This window comes from Oncorhynchus tshawytscha, linkage group LG06 (genome assembly GCF_018296145.1).
Source record: "Oncorhynchus tshawytscha isolate Ot180627B linkage group LG06, Otsh_v2.0, whole genome shotgun sequence".
In the NCBI taxonomy this organism is placed as follows: domain Eukaryota; kingdom Metazoa; phylum Chordata; class Actinopteri; order Salmoniformes; family Salmonidae; genus Oncorhynchus; species Oncorhynchus tshawytscha.
The window spans coordinates 882,016-901,669 of record NC_056434.1 but is presented as its reverse complement, the minus strand read 5'-3'; the positions used below and the strand labels follow the sequence as shown (position 1 = coordinate 901,669).

Here is a 19,654-nt window from a genome sequence, read left to right as displayed (position 1 = left end):
GTGTCTATATAAGGTATATAAGGCTGTAACGTCACAAAATGTGGAAAAGTCAAGTGTCTGAATACTTTCCGAATGCACTGTAAGCTGAATAAAATAAAAATGATATTTTCTCCAAAGGATTTGAGGGAGTGCGCACATGCTGCTATTCTTGTGTTGAGCGGTTAACAAAGGAACTGGTCCTCCTATATGCTTAATTTACAGTTATTTATGTAACTTTAGTTGTGATACAAAGGCTGAATGTTATTTTATTAGGATCCCCATTAGCTGTTGAGACTCTACTGATGATTTGACAAAGGTCTTATGAAAGGCATGAGCTCTGTATTGTTTATTGTGCAGGCTGTACACACGTCATCAGTCTCTCATTCACAATTTGACAAGCACTTGATAATGCCTCAAATGATCCCCCTGCATTCCCTTTGTGTGGCCCTAATGCCCCCTAAAAAAAATCCATGCCTTTTGCGGCTAGTGGCCGTTTTTCCCTTGGGCTGAATATAATCATTATAATTCCCCTCTCCAGGCTGCAAACTTCAAAGCACCTCTCACTCAAATGGCTCTCCCACACATGATAGGGTCTTTCTCACAGGCTACAAGTGAAGACAGACACGTCGGGGATGCAACCACGCTCATCCTCATGATTGAAGATATTGGAAGAAATGTTCACATTTACTATGTCAGCCAACAAGATGAATAGGCATAACGAACAGCAAAAGTACTAGCCTCTGTAAATCTACTATCCCCCATAGTACAACAGTTGACAATGCACACATGGTAGTAGGCTATAAGTGTGAATGTTCCATTAGCGGGGAAAACAACATTCAAAAATAGCCACAAACGCATTTATGCATGTAATGCTTTTATTGTAAAAGGTGCATTTTTATGGTGAACATTTTCTTCCCCAAACTTGAAACTCACGCACTGCTATGTATGCCAGTTAGGCTCTACACCCCTTGTAAAGCGGATTAACGTGCTTCATTTTAAAATAAGTTATTTGGCCACTTTAGTTGTGATACTAACCTTATCAAAACATATAGGCCTGTGGGCATGAGGTGTGCAACTATGATTTGGAAAAGTCGCAAAAAAAAGCACACAAGCTGGAATAATAGTAGAGAGAATGATTTATTTCAGCTTTTATTTCTTTCATCACATTCCCAGTGGGTCAGAAGTTTAGATACACTCAATTAGTATTTGGTAGCATTGCCTTTAAATTGTTTAACTTGGGTCAAACATTTCAGGTAGACTTCCACAAGCTTTCCACAAGAAGTTGGGTGAATGTTGTCCCATTGCTCCTGACAGAGCAGGTGTAACTGAGTCAGGTTTGTAGGCCTCCTTGCTCGCACACGCTTTTCAGTTCTGCCCACACATTTTCTATAGGACTGATGTAAGGGCTTTGTGATGGCCACACCAATACCTTGACTTTGTTGTCCTTAAGCCATTTTGACGGCTGCGTGTTCCCATGGTGTTTATACTTGCGTACTATTGCTTGTACAGATGTTTGGAAATTGCTCCCAAGGATGAACCAGACTTTTGGAGGTCTACAATTGTTTTTCTGCGGTCTTGGCTGATTTCTTTTGATTTTCCCATGATGTCAAGCAAAGATGCACTGAATTTGAAGGTAGGCCTTGAAATACATCCACAGGTACACCTCCAATTGACTCAAATGATGCCAATCAGCCTATCAGAAGCTTCTAAAGCCATGACATCATCTTCTGGAATTGTCCAAGCTGTTTAAAGGCACAGTCAACTTAGTGTATGTAAACTTCTGACCCACTGGAATTGTGACACAGTGAGTTCGGTCTGTAAACAATTGTTGGAAAAATGACTTGTGTCATGCACAATGTAGATGTCCTAACCAACTTGCCAAAACTATAGTTTGTTAACAAGAAATGTGTTGTGGTTGAAAAACGAGTTTTAACGACTCCAACCTGAGTGGATATAAACTTCCGACTTCAACTGTACTAAATAATATATGTGTGAAATTAGTTTTGATTTAGAATGGACCATTATCATGCAGCTGTCGGAACAGGGGAAGGGGAAAAAAATATGTCATCTATGCACCGAAATAGCGAATGGAGGACGCTTTTCCCGTGGTTAATTTGCATGTCAGATAGGTAGGCTATACTCCTGTTGTAAAGAGAAGCTATACTCCTGTTGTAAAGAGAAGCTATACTCCTGTTGTAAAGAGAAACAATGTGATTAATATGAGCAAAGTTGAGAAATAAATACAGCCTATAGAAAGCTGATGGGATCCTCCTCTTTTTAATAGAGGCCACCACTCTGTTTTCTCACGCAATTGCATAGCCCAAAGAAATTTTGTGCAACATGAGCTCATGGGCTCATGAAATGCTGGATTAGATTTTCGAATACATTTGCATTGATGTCAGAGTGATTAGAGGGACAATAGAGAGCTGAGTACCAGGCAGTTGGAAGGTTTGTGTAGGCTACTAATGACAGCAGCATCAGAGCCCTGGAGAAGCTTAATTACCGTGACTAAATGGTCACGTAGAATTTGACTGCCATCATGACGCGTGACCGCCGGTGTGGCGGTAATACGGTCACCGTAACAGCCCTGTTGGTGAGTCAGGTCTATAGGTGGAGAGGAGAACTAGTCTGAAGGGACGACTGATTGGGGTTACAGGGTTGTAGCAGTACTGTATAATTGATTGTATCACTGTAGTATTGATTGTAATACTATAGTATTGTAGTAGTATTTAAGTATTATAGCAATACTGCGGTAATATTGATTGGGGCAGTGTAGTATTGTAGTAGTATTAATTGTAGTACTGTATTACTATTGTAGTAGTATTGATTGTAGAACTAGTACTGTAGTAGTATTGATTGTAGTAGTATAGTATTAATTGTAGTACTGTATTTATAATGTAGTAGTATTGAGGTAGTGTAGTATTGTAGTAGTATTCATTGTAGTACTGTATTACTAATGTATTACTAATATAGTAGTGTTGACTAGAGTAGTAGTATTGATTGTAGCAGTATAGTATTGTAGTTGTATTAATTGTAGTTATGTATTAGTAATGTAGTATTAATTAAGTAGTATTGATTGAGGTAGTGTAGTATTGTAGTAGTATTAATTGTAGTAAGGTATTACTAATGTAGTAATATTGATTGTAGTACCGTAGTACTATTGATTGTAGTAGTATAGTAGTATTGATTGTTGTAGTAGTAGTATTGTAGATGTATTTCACAATAGTTACCTGTATCATACTCTTCCTCATCACCGATGCTGAACACTGGCTTCACTCCTCTGTAAGGTTTTCCAACCCGGTCACTACTGCTCACATGTCTGTAATATAGAAGAGACAAACAAGTCAGAGGGTTGTTCTTCATTCCTGCCCCCCTACATGAAGCACAAACAGCCACACGCACGGCCCATCTGGGATTAGTCAGGCAGCTATGTTACTATTAGAGGAATAAGAAACCAGTTAAAGCCATTTGGGATTAATCAGGCAGCTATGTTACTATTAGAGGAATAAGAAACCAGTTAAAGCCATCTGGGATTAGTCAGGCAGCTATGTTACTATTAGAGGAATAAGAAACCAGTTAAAGCCATCTGGGATTAGTCAGGCAGCTATGTTACTATTAGAGGAATAAGAAACCAGTTAAAGCCATTTGGGATTAATCAGGCAGCTATGTTACTATTAGAGGAATAAGAAACCAGTTAAAGCCATCTGGGATTAGTCAGGCAGCTATGTTACTATTAGAGGAATAAGAAACCAGTTAAAGCCATTTGGGATTAATCAGGCAGCTATGTTACTATTAGAGGAATAAGAAACCAGTTAAAGCCATTTGGGATTAATCAGGCAGCTATGTTACTATTAGAGGAATAAGAAACCAGTTAAAGCCATCTGGGATTAGTCAGGCAGCTATGTTACTATTAGAGGAATAAGAAACCAGTTCAAGACATCTGGAATTAGTCAGGCAGCTATGTTACTATTAGAGGAATATGAAACCAGTTAAAGCCATCTGGGATTAGTCAGGCAGCTATGTTACTATTAGAGGAATAAGAAACCAGTTAAAGCCATCTGGGATTAGTCAGGCAGCTATGTTACTATTAGAGGAATAAGAAACCAGTTAAAGCCATCTGGGATTAGTCAGGCAGCTATGTTACTATTAGAGGAATAAGAAACCAGTTAAAGCCATCTGGGATTAGTCAGGCAGCTATGTTACTATTAGAGGAATAAGAAACCAGTTCAAGACATCTGGGATTAGTCAGGCAGCTATGTTACTATTAGAGGAATAAGAAACCAGTTAAAGCCATCTGGGATTAGTCAGGCAGCTATGTTACTATTAGAGGAATAAGAAACCAGTTCAAGACATCTGGGATTAGTCAGGCAGCTATGTTACTATTAGAGGAATAAGAAACCAGTTAAAGCCATCTGGGATTAGTCAGGCAGCTATGTCACTACTAGAGGAATAAGAAACCAGTTAAAGCCATCTGGGATTAGTCAGGCAGCTATGTTACTATTAGAGGAATAAGAAACCAGTTAAAGCAGTGGTTCTACAATTACAACGTAATTTATTAGTGGTGATATTCAGGGCAAAAGAGGCACATACAGTAGATATACAGCCACAGCCCCGGCTCTCACCTTGGAGAAGAGTGAACCACACAGCCCCGGCTCTCACCTTGGAGAAGAGTGAACCACACAGCCCAGGCTCTCACCCTGGAGAAGAGTGAACCACACAGCCCCGGCTCTCACCTTGGAGAAGAGTGAACCACACAGCCCCGGCTCTCACCTTGGAGAACAGTGAACCACACAGCCCCGGCTCTCACCCTGGAGAACAGTGAACCACACAGCCCAGGCTCTCACCCTGGAGAACAGTGAACCACACAGCCCAGGCTCTCACCCTGGAGAACAGTGAACCACACAGCCCCGGCTCTCACCCTGGAGAACAGTGAACCACACAGCCCAGGCTCTCACCCTGGAGAACAGTGAACCACACAGCCCAGGCTCTCACCCTGGAGAACAGTGAACCACACAGCCCAGGCTCTCACCCTGGAGAACAGTGAACCACACAGCCCAGGCTCTCACCTTGGAGAACAGTGAACCACACAGCCCAGGCTCTCACCCTGGAGAACAGTGAACCACACAGCCCCGGCTCTCACCTTGGAGAACAGTGAAATAGTATCACACACTTAAAGTGAATGTCCACGCAAACAGTGGCGAGGCAAAGATCCAAGGACCACTGCAGACAACTCATATAGTTAAGACTAAAAAGAGCAACAGACAGTGACCTACAGACAGTGACATAGCGACTATAACAGGTGACACAGAGCATAGGGACTATAACAGGTGACACAGAGCATAGCGACTGTAACAGGTGACAGAGTGATCAGAGAGCAGTACTTCATCCAGGAGCCAGAATGTGGACTGGAGACATGGTGTGAGTAAGGGATGGGAGCAGTATGTTAGGGGGGATGCATTAGTGTGGTCGTGGTACAGCTCTCGGCTCCATAACAAGTGCCCTCTGGTCCCCGGGGCAATAAGTAGGCTGCGAGAGACAGAGCAGGAATAAGATGGGGCCACAGAGGCCATCATGCTGCTGGGAGAGTCTTACCGGTCAGGGACCCCCTTCTCTGGCCAGGGGAGAGTGAAAGACATTCTAGCATGGAATACACAAGGCACAATGATGAAGGGTTAAATTTATGCACGAGATTAGGGGTCAACTAAGGCACGGCAAAGAGGGGTTCAACTAAGGCACGGCGAAGAGGGGTCAACTAAGGCACGGAGAAGAGGGGTCAACTAAGGCACGGAGAAGAGGGGTCAACTAAGGCACGGCGATGAGGGTTTGAACTAAGTCATGGCGAAGAGGGGTTGAACTAAGGCATGGCGAAGAGGGCTTCAACTAAGGCACGGCGAAGAGGGGTCAACTAAGGCACAGATTAATACTATTAAATTAGTAAAGGATCATTAATAATGATTTAATAACATTGAATTACAGGAGTGGAGTCCATAATTATTCCCTGATTTGAATAATTTGTATTATTTATCTGCGAGATGAGTCCTGAGCATGGAAGGATATTACCTGTCCATATTAACACAGACAGAGCATGGAAGGACAGGATATTACCAGTCTATATTAACACAGACAGAGCATGGAAGGACAGGATATTACCAGTCTATATTAACACAGACAGAGCATGGAAGGACAGGATATTACCTGTACATATTAACACAGACAGAGCATGGAAGGACAGGATATTACCTGTCCATATTAACACAGACAGAGCATGGAAGGACAGGATATTACCTGTCTACAGGTGTAGCAGTGTTCTCCATAAAGCTTATCATCTTCTCCTTTGCTATGACAGACTTGGACTTGAGGGCAAAGGTCATCTTGTTGACCAGAGACTTGACTCCTTTATCTCCTGTGGTGCTCAACGCGTCTCCCTGTTGTGGGTGGGGGGGGGAGCGAGAGAGATCATGAGCTCCTGAAATTTTCAGCATGTTTTTACCAAAAAGATAGATTGACAGTGGCTACTGACTAGCTCCAGTGTAATCCTCCCTTGACAGTGGCTACTATGACTAGCTCCAGTATAATCGTCCCTTGACAGTGGCTACTATGACTAGCTCCAGTATAATCGTCCCTTGACAGTGGCTACTATGACTAGCTCCAGTGTAATCGTCCCTTGACAGTGGCTACTGACTAGCTCCAGTGTAATCCTCCCTTGACAGTGGCTACTATGACTAGCTCCAGTGTAATCCTCCCTTGACAGTGGCTACTGACTAGCTCCAGTGTAATCCTCCCTTGACAGTGGCTACTATGACTAGCTCCAGTGTAATCCTCCCTTGACAGTGGCTACTATGACTAGCTCCAGTGTAATCGTCCCTTGACAGTGGCTACTATGACTAGCTCCAGTGTAATCGTCCCTTGACAGTGGCTACTACGACTAGCTCCAGTGTAATCGTCCCTTGACAGTGGCTACTATGACTATCTCCAGTGTAATCGTCCCTTGACAGTGGCTACTATGAATAGCTACAGTGTAATCGTCCCTTGACAGTGGCTACTATGACTAGCTCCAGTGTAATCCTCCCTTGACAGTGGCTACTATGACTAGCTCCAGTGTAATCCTCCCTTGATAGTGGCTACTATGACCAGCTCCCGTGTACTCCTCCCTTGATAGTGGCTACTATGACTAGTTCCAGTGTAATCCTCCCTGGAAACGATTTATCCGGAGGCTGAATTCATTGTAGCTGGGGATTTTAACAAGGCTAATCTGAAAACAAGACTCCCTAAATTTTATCAGCATATCGATTGCGCAACCAGGGGTGGAAAGACCCTGGATCATTGTTACTCTAACTTCCGCGACGCATATAAGGCCCTGCCCCGCCCCCCTTTCGGAAAAGCTGACCACGACTCCATTTTGTTGATCCCTGCCTACAGACAGAAACTAAAACAAGAAGCTCCCACGCTGAGGTCTGTCCAACGCTGGTCCGACCAAGCTGACTCCACACTCCAAGACTGCTTCCATCACGTGGACTGGGAGATGTTTCGTATTGCGTCAGACAACAACATTGACGAATACGCTGATTCGGTGTGCGAGTTCATTAGAACGTGCGTTGAAGATGTCGTTCCCATAGCAACGATTAAAACATTCCCTAACCAGAAACCTTGGATTGATGGCAGCATTCGTGTGAAACTGAAGGCACGAACCACTGCTTTTAATCAGGGCAAGGTGTCTGGTAACATGACTGAATACAAACAGTGCAGCTATTCCCTCCGCAAGGCTATCAAACAAGCTAAGCGCCAGTACAGAGACAAAGTAGAATCTCAATTCAACGGCTCGGACGCAGGGGGCGTGTGGCAGGGTCTACAGTCAATCGCGGACTGCGGGAGGGGACCCAGCCCAGTCGCGGACCGGGATGTCTTGCTCCCGGGCAGACTAGGTGACTTTTTTGCCCGCTTTGAGGACAATGCAGTGCCACTGACACGGCCTGCAACGAAAACATGCGGTCTCTCCTTCACTGCAGCCGAAGTGAGCAAGACATTTAAACGTGTTAACCCTCGCAAGGCTGCAGGCCCAGACGGCATCCCCAGCCGCGCCCTCAGAGCATGCGCAGACCAGCTGGCCGGTGTGTTTACGGACATATTCAATCAATCCCTATACCAGTCTGCTGTTCCCACATGCTTCAAGAGGGCCACCATTGTTCCTGTTCCCGGGAGAGCTAAGGTGGCTGAGCTAAACGACTACCGCCCCGTAGCACTCACATCCGTCATCATGAAGTGCTTTGAGAGACTAGTCAAGGACCATATCACCTCCACCCTACCTGACACCCTTGACCCACTCCAGTTTGCTTACCGCCCAAATAGGTCCACAGACGATGCAATCTCAACCACACTGCACACTGCCCTAACCCATCTGGACAAGAGGAATACCTATGTGAGAATGCTGTTCATCGACTACAGCTCGGCATTCAACACCATAGTACCCTCCAAGCTCGTCATCAAGCTCGAGACCCTGGGTGTCGACCCCGCCCTGTGCAACTGGGTTCTGGACTTCCTGACGGGCCGCCCCCAGGTGGTGAGGGTAGGCAACAACATCTCCTCCCCGCTGATCCTCGGCACTGGGGCCCCACAAGGGTGCGTTCTGAGCCCTCTCCTGTACTCCCTGTTCACCCACGACTGCGTGGCCATGCACGCCTCCAACTCAATCATCAAGTTTGCGGACGACACAACAGTGGTAGGCTTGATTACCAACAACGACGAGACGGCCTACAGGGAGGAGGTGAGGGCCCTCGGAGTGTGGTGTCAGGAAAATAACCTCACACTCAACGTCAACAAGGCTGAGGAGATGATTGTGGACTTCGGGAAACAGCAGAGGGAACACCCCCCCCATCCACATCGATGGAACGGTGGTGGGGGGGTAGCAAGTTTTGGGTTCCTCGGCGTACACATCACAGACGGACTGAATTGGTCCACTCACACAGACAGCATCGTGAGGAAGGCGCAGCAGCGCCTCTTCAACCTCAGGAGGCTGAAGAAATTCGGCTTGTCACCAAAAGCACTCACAGACTTCTGCGGGTGCACGGTCGAGGGCGTCCTGGCGGGCTGTGTCACCGCCTGGTGTGGCGGCTGCACCGCCCTCAACCGTAAGGCTCTCCAGAGGGTAGTGAGGTCTGCAAAACGCATCACCGGGGGCAAACTACCTGCCCTCCAGGACACCTACACCACCCGATGCTACAGGAAGGCCATAAAGATCATCAAGGACATCAACCACCCGAGCCACTGCCTGTTCACCCCGCTGTCATCCAGAAGGCGAGGTCAGTACAGGTGCATCAAAGCTGGGACCGAGAGACTGAAAAACAGCTTCTATCTCAAGGCCATCAGACTGTTAAACAGCCACCACTAACATTGAGTGGCTACTGCCAACACACTGTCAATGACACTGACTCTACTCCAGCCACTTTAATAATGGGAATTGATGGGAAATGATGTAAATATATCACTGGCCACTTTAAACAATGCTACCTTATATAATGTTACTTACCCTACATTATTCATCTCATATGCATACGTAGATACTGTACTCTATATCATCGACTGCATCCTTATGTAGTACATGTATCACTAGCCACTTTAACTATGCCACTTGGTTTGCGTGCTCATCTCATATGTATGTGCTGTGCTCGATATCATCTACTGTGTCTTGCCTGTGCTGCTCTGTGCCATCACTCATTCATATATCCTTATGTACATATTCCTTATCCCCTTACACTGTGTATAAGACAGTAGTTTTTTTGGAATTGTTAGTTAGATTACTTGTTCGTTATTACTGCATTGTCGGAACTAGAAGCACAAGCATTTCGCTACGCTCGCATTAACATCTGCTAACCATGTGTATGTGACAAATAAAATTTGATTTGATTTGATAGTGGCTGCTATGACTAGCTCCAGTGTAATCGTCCCTTGACAGTGGCTACTATGACTAGCTCCAGTGTAATCGTCCCTTGACAGTGGCTACTATGACTGGCTCCAGTGTAATCATCCCTTGACAGTGGCTACTATGACTAGCTCCAGTGTGATCGTCCCTTGACAGTGGCTACTATGACTAGCTCCAGTGTAATCGTCCCTTGACAGTGGCTACTATGACTAGCTCCAGTGTAATCGTCCCTTGACAGTGGCTACTATGACTAGCTCCAGTGTAATCGTCCCTTGACAGTGGCTACTATGACTAGCTCCAGTGTAATCATCCCTTGACAGTGGCTACTATGACTAGTTCCAGTGTAATCCTCCCATGACAGTGGATACTATGCCTAGCTCCAGTGTAATCCTCCCTTGACAGTGGCTACTGACTAGCTCCAGTGTAATCCTCCCTTGACAGTGGCTACTATGACTAGTTCCAGTGTAATCCTCCCTTGATAGTGGCTACTATGACTAGCTCCAGTGTAATCCTCCCTTGACAGTGGTTACTGACTAGCTCCAGTGTAATCCTCCCTTGACAGTGGCTACTATGACTAGCTCCAGTGTAATCCTCCCTTGACAGTGGTTACTGACTAGCTCCAGTGTAATCCTCCCTTGACAGTGGCTACTGACTAGCTCCAGTGTAATCCTCCCTTGACAGTGGCTACTGACTAGCTCCAGTGTAATCCTCCCTTGACAGTGGCTACTATGACTAGTTCCAGTGTAATCCTCCCTTGATAGTGGCTACTATGACTAGCTCCAGTGTAATCCTCCCTTGACAGTGGCTACTGACTAGCTCCAGTGTAATCCTCCCTTGACAGTGGCTACTGACTAGCTCCAGTGTATAATCCTCCCTTGACAGTGGTTACTGACTAGCTCCAGTGTAATCCTCCCTTGACAGTGGCTACTGACTAGCTCCAGTGTAATCCTCCCTTGACAGTGGCTACAGACTAGCTCCAGTGAACTCACTTCAGCTGATCCAGAGGTGCTGACTATCCAGTGGACATAGTTGTCTGGTCCCTCCACATTGATGTCTGTTAGGTGCTGCTGCAGGGCTGGACAACACAACAGGATAGACAATATTTCATTTAGGTTTGCACCCATCAAGACAAAATAAGTAGGTCTATTAATTTATTTATATGAATTGTTTAAAATGTTAATAATAACACTCACCCATAAAACCACCTTTAGCGATACTGACGTATTCTTTGTTTTTCTGTGAGAGAAAACCCCTCATTAGCACTGACAGGTTGGTTGAATTGTAATAAAAAATGGTTGCACTATAACAAAAAGGGTTTAATTGTTATAAAAAATAAATTGTAATTTAAAAATGTTGAATTGTAATAACAGGTATGCATCTAATGCCCAACAAGATGTAGGATGAATCACTGTCTATTTTGAAATACTACTCTCCTACCTGTAGGAAGTGTGCCAGCACCATGTTCATGTACATGTCCTCCTCCTCCCTCCCTGAACCCATGAAGCAGAGGTGTTCTCCACTAGCGATGGAGCCAGACTCTAGACTCTGTTTCTGGGCCTCCAGGAGGGACTTCACTGATAGGCTGAACTCTGATGGGTTCTGCAGCATCTAGAGACACACAGCAAACAGATGTAAGGTTAAGGGTGAGTTCCAAATGGCACCCTATTCCCGATATAGTGTGCACACTTTGACCAGAGCCCTATTCCCTATATAGTGTGCACTACTTTTGACCAGAGCCCATATAGTGCACTATATAGGGAAAAGGGTTCCATTTTGACAGAGTAAGACCACAGAGGGAGAGCGAGAGAAAGTAAGTCCGCAGGGAGATAGCCGATAAGCCGATTTATACCCTACAGAGACGGCCGGTTTATACCGTACGGAGACGGCCGGTTTATACCCTACGGAGACGGCCGGTTTATACCCTACGGAGACGGCCGGTTTATACCCTACGGAGACGGCCGGTTTATACCCTACGGAGACGGCCGGTTTATACCCTACGGAGACGGCCGGACGGAGACGGCCGGTTTATACCCTACGGAGACGGCCGGTTTATACCCTACGGAGACGGCCGGTTTATACCCTACGGAGACGGCCGGTTTATACCCCACGGAGACAAACGATTTGGAGCGTAGCACCATGTTGCAATGCTGTTTTTGGTCACAAAAGGGTCGGCTCCTTGTATTGCGCTCAGACATTCAATGTTTTTTATTTCACCTTTATTTAACCGGGTAGGTAGGTAGGTATATATATATTAATATATATACACACACTGCTCAAAAAAATAAAGGGAACACTAAAATAACACATCCTAGGTCTGAATGAATGAAATATTCTTATTAAATACTTTTTTCTTTACATAGTTGAATGTGCTGACAACAAAATCACACAAAAATCAATGGAAATAAAATGTATCAACCCATGGAGGTCTGGATTTTGAGTCACACTCAAAATTAAAGTGGAAAACCACACTACAGGCTGATCCAACTTTGATGTAATGTCCTTAAAACAAGTCAAAATGAGGCTCAGTAGTGTGTGTGGCCTCCACGTGCCTGTATGACCTCCCTACAACGCCTGGGCATGCTCCTGATGAGGTGCCGAATGGTCTCCTGAGGTATCTCCTCTCAGACCTGGACTAAAGCATCCGCCAACTCCTGGACAGTCTGTGGTGCAACGTGGCGTTGGTGGATGGAGCGAGACATGATGTCCCAGATGTGCTCAATTGGATTCAGGTCTGGGGAACGGGCGGGCCAGTCCATAGCATCAATGCCTTTCTCTTGCAGGAACTGCTGACAGACTCCAGCCACACGAGGTCTAGCATTGTCTTGCATTAGGAGGAACCCAGGGCCAACCGCACCAGCATATGGTCTCACAAGGGGTCTGAGGATCTCATCTCGGTACCTAATGACAGTCAGGCTACCTCTGGCGAGCACATGGAGGGCTGTGCGGCCCCCAAAAGAAATGCCACCCCACACCATGACTGACCCACCGCCAAACCGGTCATGCTGGAGGATGTTGCAGGCACCAGAACGTTCTCCACGGCGTCTCCAGACTGTCACGTCTGTCACATGTGCTCAGTGTGAACCTGCCTTCATCTGTGAAGAGCACAGGGCGCCAGTGGCGAATTCGCCAATCTTGGTGTTCTCTGGCCAAACGTCCTGCACGGTGTTGGGCTGTAAGCACAACCCCCACCTGTGGACGTCGGGCCCTCACACCACCCTCATGGAGTCTGTTTCTGACCGTTTGAGCAGACACATGCACATTTGTGGCCTGCTGGAGGTCATTTTGCAGGGCTCTGGCAGTGCTCCTCCTTGCACAAAGGCAGAGGTAGCGGTCCTGCTGCTGGGTTGTTGCCCTCCTACGGCCTCCTCCACGTCTCCTGATGTACTGGCCTGTCTCCTGGTAGCGCCTCCATGCTCTGGACACTACGCTGACAGACACAGCAAACCTTCTTGCCACATCTCACATTGATGTGCCATCCTGGATGAGCTGCACTACCTGAGCCACTTGTGTGGACTCCGTCTCATGCTACCACTAGAGTGAAAGCACCGCCAGCATTCAAAAGTGACCAAAACATCAGCCAGGAAGCATAGGAACTGAGAAGTGGTCTGTGGTCACCACCTGCAGAACCACTCCTTTATTGGGGGTGTCTTGCTAATTGCCTATAATTTCCACCTGTTGTCTATTCCATTTGCACAACAGCATGTGAAATTTATTGTCAATCAGTGTTGCTTCCTAAGTGGACAGTTTGATTTCACAGAAGTGTGATTGACTTGGAGTTACATTGTGTTGTTTAAGTGTTCCCTTTATTTTTTTTCTAATTTACAACTGCGACCTGGCCAAGATAAAGCAAAGCAGTTCGACACAAACAACAACGCAGAGATACACGTGGGATAAACAAACGAACAGTCAAAAACACAATAGAAATATTGAAGTACAGTGTGTGCAAATGTAGTAAGATTAGGGAGGTAAGGCAATAAATAGGTCATAGAGGTGAAATAATTACAATTTAGCATTAACACTGGAGTGATAGATGTGCAGATGATGTACAAGTAGAGATACTGGATAATTTCAACTTCCTGCTACTCATGCCAAGAATATAAGATATGCATATTATTAGTAGATTTGGATAGAAAACACTCTGAAGTATCTAAAACTGTTTGAATCATGTCTGTGAGTATAACATAACTTATGTAGCAGGCAAAACCCAGAGGACTAACCGTTCAGATTTTTTTTTTGTTCACCGAGTTCTCATTGGGAATATATTTCTTAGGAACTTGTTTTCAGTTCCTACCGCTTCCACTGGATGTCACCAGTCTTTGGAATTTGGTTGAGGTTATTAATTTGTGCAATGAAGAAGTACGGCCATCTAGGAACTGCGTAATACTGTTGAGAGTTGCGCAAGACTTGAAAAGTAGCTTGGTTTGTTGTCTTCCTGTATTGAACACAGATAGACCCGTCTTGAATTTGATCGATTATTAATGTTTAAAAATACCTAAAGTTGTATTACAAAAGTAGTTTGAAATGTTTTGGCAAAGTTTACAGGCAACTTTTGAAATATTTTGTAGTGACATTGCGCAATTTGGAAGCTGTTATTTTCTGGATCAAACGCACCAAACAAATGGCCATTTTAGATATATATGGACGGAATTAATCGAACAAAATTGTGATGTTTATGACAGGGACATATTGGAGTGCCAACAAATTGGAGTGCCAACAAAAGAAGCTCGTCAAAGGTAAGCCATGTTTTATTTCTGCGTTTTGTGTAGCGCCTGTAGGGTTGAAATATGCTACTCTCTTTGTTTACTTTTGTGCTATCATCAGATAATAGCTTCTTATGCTTTCGCCCGAAAAGCCTTTTTAAAATCTGACATGTTGGCTGGATTCACAACGAGTGTAGCTTTAATTGAGTATCTTACATGTGTGATTTAAGGAAAGTTTGATTTTTATATCAATTTATTTGAATTTGCCGTGCTGCATTTTCCCTGGCTTTTGGCAAAGTGGGACGCAAGCGTCCCCGATACCATAAGAAGTTAAAGTTAGTAAGGAAGATGGGAGTCTCCAGCTTCAGTGATTTTTGAAATTCGTTCCAGTCATTGGCAGCAGAGAACTGGAAGGAAAGAAGGTCAAAGGAGGTGTTGGCTTTGGGGGTGACGAGTGAGATTTACCTGCTGGAGCGCGTGCTACGGGTGGGTGCTGCTATGGTGACCAGTGAGCTGAGATAAGGATGGGCTTATAGATGACCTGAAGCCAGTGGGTTTGGCGACGAATATGTAACGAGTCAACGAAAGCATACAGGTCGCAGTGGTGGGTAGTATATGGGGCTTTGGTGATAAAACACATGGCACTGTGATAGACTACATCCAATTTGCTGAGTAGAGTGTTGGAGGCTATTTAGTAAATGACATCGCTGAAGTCAAGGATCGGTAGGTTAGTCCGTTTTACGAGGGTATGTTTGGCAGCATGAGTGAAGGAGGCTTTGTTGTGAAATAGGAAGCCGATTCTAGATTTAACTTTGGATTGGAAATGCTTAATGTGAGTCTGGAAGGAGAGTTTAGTCTAACCAGATACCTAGGTATTTGTAGTTGTCCACATATTCTAAGTCAGAACCATCCAGAGTAGTGATGTTAGACAGGCAGGCGCAGGCAGCAATCGGTTGAAGAGCATGCACTTAGTTTTACTAGCATTTAAGAGCAGTTGGAAGGAGAGTTGTATGGCATTGAAGCTCGTCTGGAGGTTAGTTAACACAGTGTCCAAAGAAGGGCCAGAGGTATACAGAATGGTGTCGTCTGCGTAGAGGTGGATCAGGGAATCACACGCAGCAAGAGCGTTATCATTGATATATACATAGAAAATAGTCTGCCTAAGGATTGAACCCTGTGGCACCCCCATAGACTGCCAGAGGTCCGGACAACAGGCCCTCCGATTTGACACATTGAACTCTGAGAAATAGTTGGTGAACCAGGTGAGGCAGTCATTTGAGAAACCAAGGCTACTGAGTCTGCCGATAAGAATAGGGCGATTGACAGAGTCGTAAGCCTTGGCCAGGTCGATGAATACGGCTGCACAGTACTGTCTTATCTACAACGGTTATGATATCGATTAGGACCTTGAGCGTGGCTGAGGTTCACCCATGACCAGCTTGGAAACCAGATTGCATAGTGGAGAAGGTACGGTGGGATTCGAAATGGTCGGTGATCTGTTTGTTAACTTGGCTTTCGAAGACTTTAGAAAGGAAGGGTAGGATAGATATAGGTCTGTAGCAGTTTGGGTCTAGAGTGTCTCCCCATTTGAAGAGGGGGATAACCGCGGCAGATTTCCAATCTCTGGGGATCTCAGGCGATGCGAAAGAAGTTAAACTGGCTAGTAATAGGGGTTGCAACAATTTTAGCGTATAATTTTAGAAAGAAAGAGAGGGTCCAGATTGTCTAGCCCAGCTGATTTGTAGAGATCCAGATTTTGCAGCTCTTTTAGAACATCAGCTATCTGGATTTGGGTGAAGGAGAAATGGTGGGGGCTTTGGCGGATTGCTGTGGAGGGTGCCAGGCAGTTGACCGGTCATTTCAAATGCTTATTGAAATGATCGATTATCATAGATTTATCGGTGGAGACAGTGTTTCCTAGCCTCAGTGCAGAGGGCAGCTGGGAGGAGGTGCTCTTATTCTCCATGGACTTTACAGTGTCCCAGAAGGAGGTGCTCTTATTCTCCATGGACATTACAGTGTCCCAGAGGAGGTGCTCTTATTCTCCATGGACTTTAGTGTCCCAGAAGGAGGTGCTCTTATTCTCCATGGACTTTACAGTGTCCCAGAGGAGGTGCTCTTATTCTCCATGGACTTTACAGTGTCTCAGAACTGTTTGGAGCTTGTGGTGCAGGATGCTAATTTCTGTTTGAAAAAGCTAGCCTTAGCTTTCCTAACTGACTGTATATTGGTTCCTGACTTCCCTGAAAAGTTGCATATCGCGGGGGCTATTCGATGCTAATGCAGTACAACACAGGATGTTTTTGCGCTGGTCAAGGGCAGTCAAGTCTGGAGTGAACCAAGGGCTATATCTGTTCCTAGTTCTACAGTTTTTGAATGGGGCATGCATATTTAAGGAGGAAAGCACTTTTGAAGAGCAACCAGGTATGCTCTACTGACGGGAAGAGGTCAATATCCTTCCAGGATACTCGGGCCAGGTCGATTAGAAAGGCCTGCTCGCTGAAGTGTTTTAGGGAGCGTTTGACAGTGATGAGGGGTGGTCGTTTGACAGTGATGAGGGGTGGTCGTTTGACAGTGATGAGGGGTGGTCGTTTGACCGCTGACCCATTACAGATGCAGGTAATGAGGCAGTGATCGCTGAGATCTTGGTTGAAGACAGCAGAGGTGTATTTAGAGGGCAAATTGGTCAGGATGATATCTATGAGGGTGCCCATGTATGCGGATTTAAGGTTGTACATGTGCTCCTGTGCCACATTAAAACTAACGCACAGTATCATTCCTTGCGCAGCAGTGGGGGCAGTGGTGTATAGGCAAACAATAAACCCTAATCTGAGGGACTGTTCAAACAATAAACCCTAATCTGAGGGACTGTTCAAACAATAAACCCTAATCTGAGGGACTGTTCAAACAATAAACCCTAATCCGAGGGACTGTTCAAACAGTAAACCCTAATCCGAGGGATTTAAAACAATAAACCCTAATCCCAGCGACTGTTCAAACAATAAACCCTAATCCGAGGGACTGTTCAAACAATAAACCGTAATCCCAGCGACTGTTCAAACAGTACACCCTAATCCGAGGGACTGTTCAAACAGTAAACCCTAATCCGAGGGATTTTTCAAACAGTCAACCGTAATCCCAGCGACTGTTCAAACAGTAAACTCTAATCCGAGGGACTGTTCAAACAGTAAACTCTAATCCGAGGGACTGTTCAAACAGTAAACCCTAATCCGAGGGACTGTTCAAACAGTAAACCCTAATCCGAGGGACTGTTCAAACAGTAAACCCTAATCCGAGGGACTGCTCAAACAGTAAACCCTAATCCGAGGGACTGTTCAAACTGTAAACCCAACAACATTGTAGGGATGGGCACGGTTATTTGAATATTCAAAACAGATGTTAGTATTTCATTACTTATAAAGATATATACAGTTGAAGTCGGAAGTTTACATACACCTTAGCCAAAAACATTCAAAATCAGTTTTTCACAATTCCTGACATTTAATCCTAGTAAAAATTCCCTGTTTTAGGTCAGTTAGGATCAGTAAGGATTTATTTTAAGAATGTGAAATGTAAGAATAATAGTAGAGAGAATGATTTATTTCAGCTTGTATTTCTTTCATCACATTCCCAGTGGGTCAGAAGTTAACATGCACTCAATTAGTATTTGGTAGCATTGCCTTCAAATGGTTTAACTAGGGTCAAACGTTTTGGGTAGCCTTCCACAAGCTTCCCACAATAAATTGGGTGAATTTTGGCCCATTCCTCCTGACAGAGCTGGTGTAACTGAGTCAGATTTGTAGGCCTCCTTGCTCGCACATGCTTTTTCAGTTCTGCATTTCCGCATTTCACTGTAAGGTCTACTACACCTGTTGTATTCAGCATTTCACTGTAAGGTCTACTACACCTGTTGTATTCAACATTTCACTGTAAGGTCTACTACACCTGTTGTATTCAGCATTTCACTGTAAGGTCTACTACACCTGTTGTATTCAGCATTTCACTGTAAGGTCTACTACACCTGTTGTATTCAGCATTTCACTGTAAGGTCTACTACACCTGTTGTATTCAGCATTTCACTGTGAGGTCTACTACACCTGTTGTATTCAGCACTTGACAAATAAAATTTGATTTGTGTGAATACTTTGATAGTATACTATATCAACCTTATTACTTTGGATTGTGGGGCAGTTCAATCCTGTCCCCCCTCTCCCCATTCTCCTACACCGTCCCCTCTCCCCCTTCTCCACCGTCCCCTCTCCCCATTCTCCTCCTCCCCCCATTCTCCTCCGCCGTCCCCTCTCCCCATTCTCCTCCGCCGAGCCTCTCCCCATTCTCCTCTCGTCTCCTCTCCCCATTCTCCTCCGCTGTCCCCCTCCCCATTCTCCCCCATCGTCCCCTCTCCCCATTCTCCTCCCGTCCCCCTCCCCATTCTCCTCCATCGTCCCCCCTCCCCATTCTCCTCCATCGTCCCCCTCCCCCCCATTCTCCTCCATCGTCCCCCTCCACATTCTCCTCCATCGTCCCCCTCCATTCTCCTCCATCGTCCCCCTCCACATTCTCCTCCCTCCACATTCTCCTCCATCGTCCCCCTCCACATTCTCCTCCATCGTCCCCCTCCACATTCTCCTCCATCCCCCTCCACATTCTCCTCCATCGTCCCCCACATTCTCCTCCTCCACATTCTCCTCCATCCCCCTCCACATTCTCCTCCACCCCCCCCCACATTCTCCTCCATCGTCCCCCCTCCACATTCTCCTCCATCTTCCCCCTCCCCCCTCCCACATTCTCCCCATTCTCCTCCCCCCCCTCCCATTCTCCTCCACGTCCCCTCTCCCCATTCTCCTCCGCTGTCCCCTCTCCCCATTCTCCTCCATCGTCCCCCTCCCCATTCTCCTCCATCGTCCCCCTCCCCATTCTCCTCCATTCTCCCCTCCATTCTCTCCCTCCATCGTCCCCCCTCCACATTCTCCCCTCCATTCTCCCTCCCCCTCCCATTCTCCTCCATCGTCCCCTCCACATTCTCCTCCATCCATCCCCCTCCACATTCTCCTCCATC

General features: G+C 45.7%; 1 protein-coding gene across 1 annotated transcript in view; it reads right to left on the bottom strand.

The window, feature by feature from the left end:
* Positions 1–19,654, bottom strand: part of tbc1d23 (TBC1 domain family, member 23) — a 72,786-nt gene that overhangs the window by 12,168 nt on the left and 40,964 nt on the right. Inside the window, exons 13-18 of the mRNA XM_042322790.1 lie at positions 11,333–11,503; positions 11,089–11,131; positions 10,885–10,970; positions 6,265–6,404; positions 5,572–5,616; positions 3,210–3,298 (exon numbers count right to left, since the gene is read on the bottom strand). Coding sequence (XP_042178724.1) covers positions 3,210–3,298; positions 5,572–5,616; positions 6,265–6,404; positions 10,885–10,970; positions 11,089–11,131; positions 11,333–11,503 — 574 coding nt within the window. The remainder of the gene's footprint in view (positions 1–3,209; positions 3,299–5,571; positions 5,617–6,264; positions 6,405–10,884; positions 10,971–11,088; positions 11,132–11,332; positions 11,504–19,654) is intronic.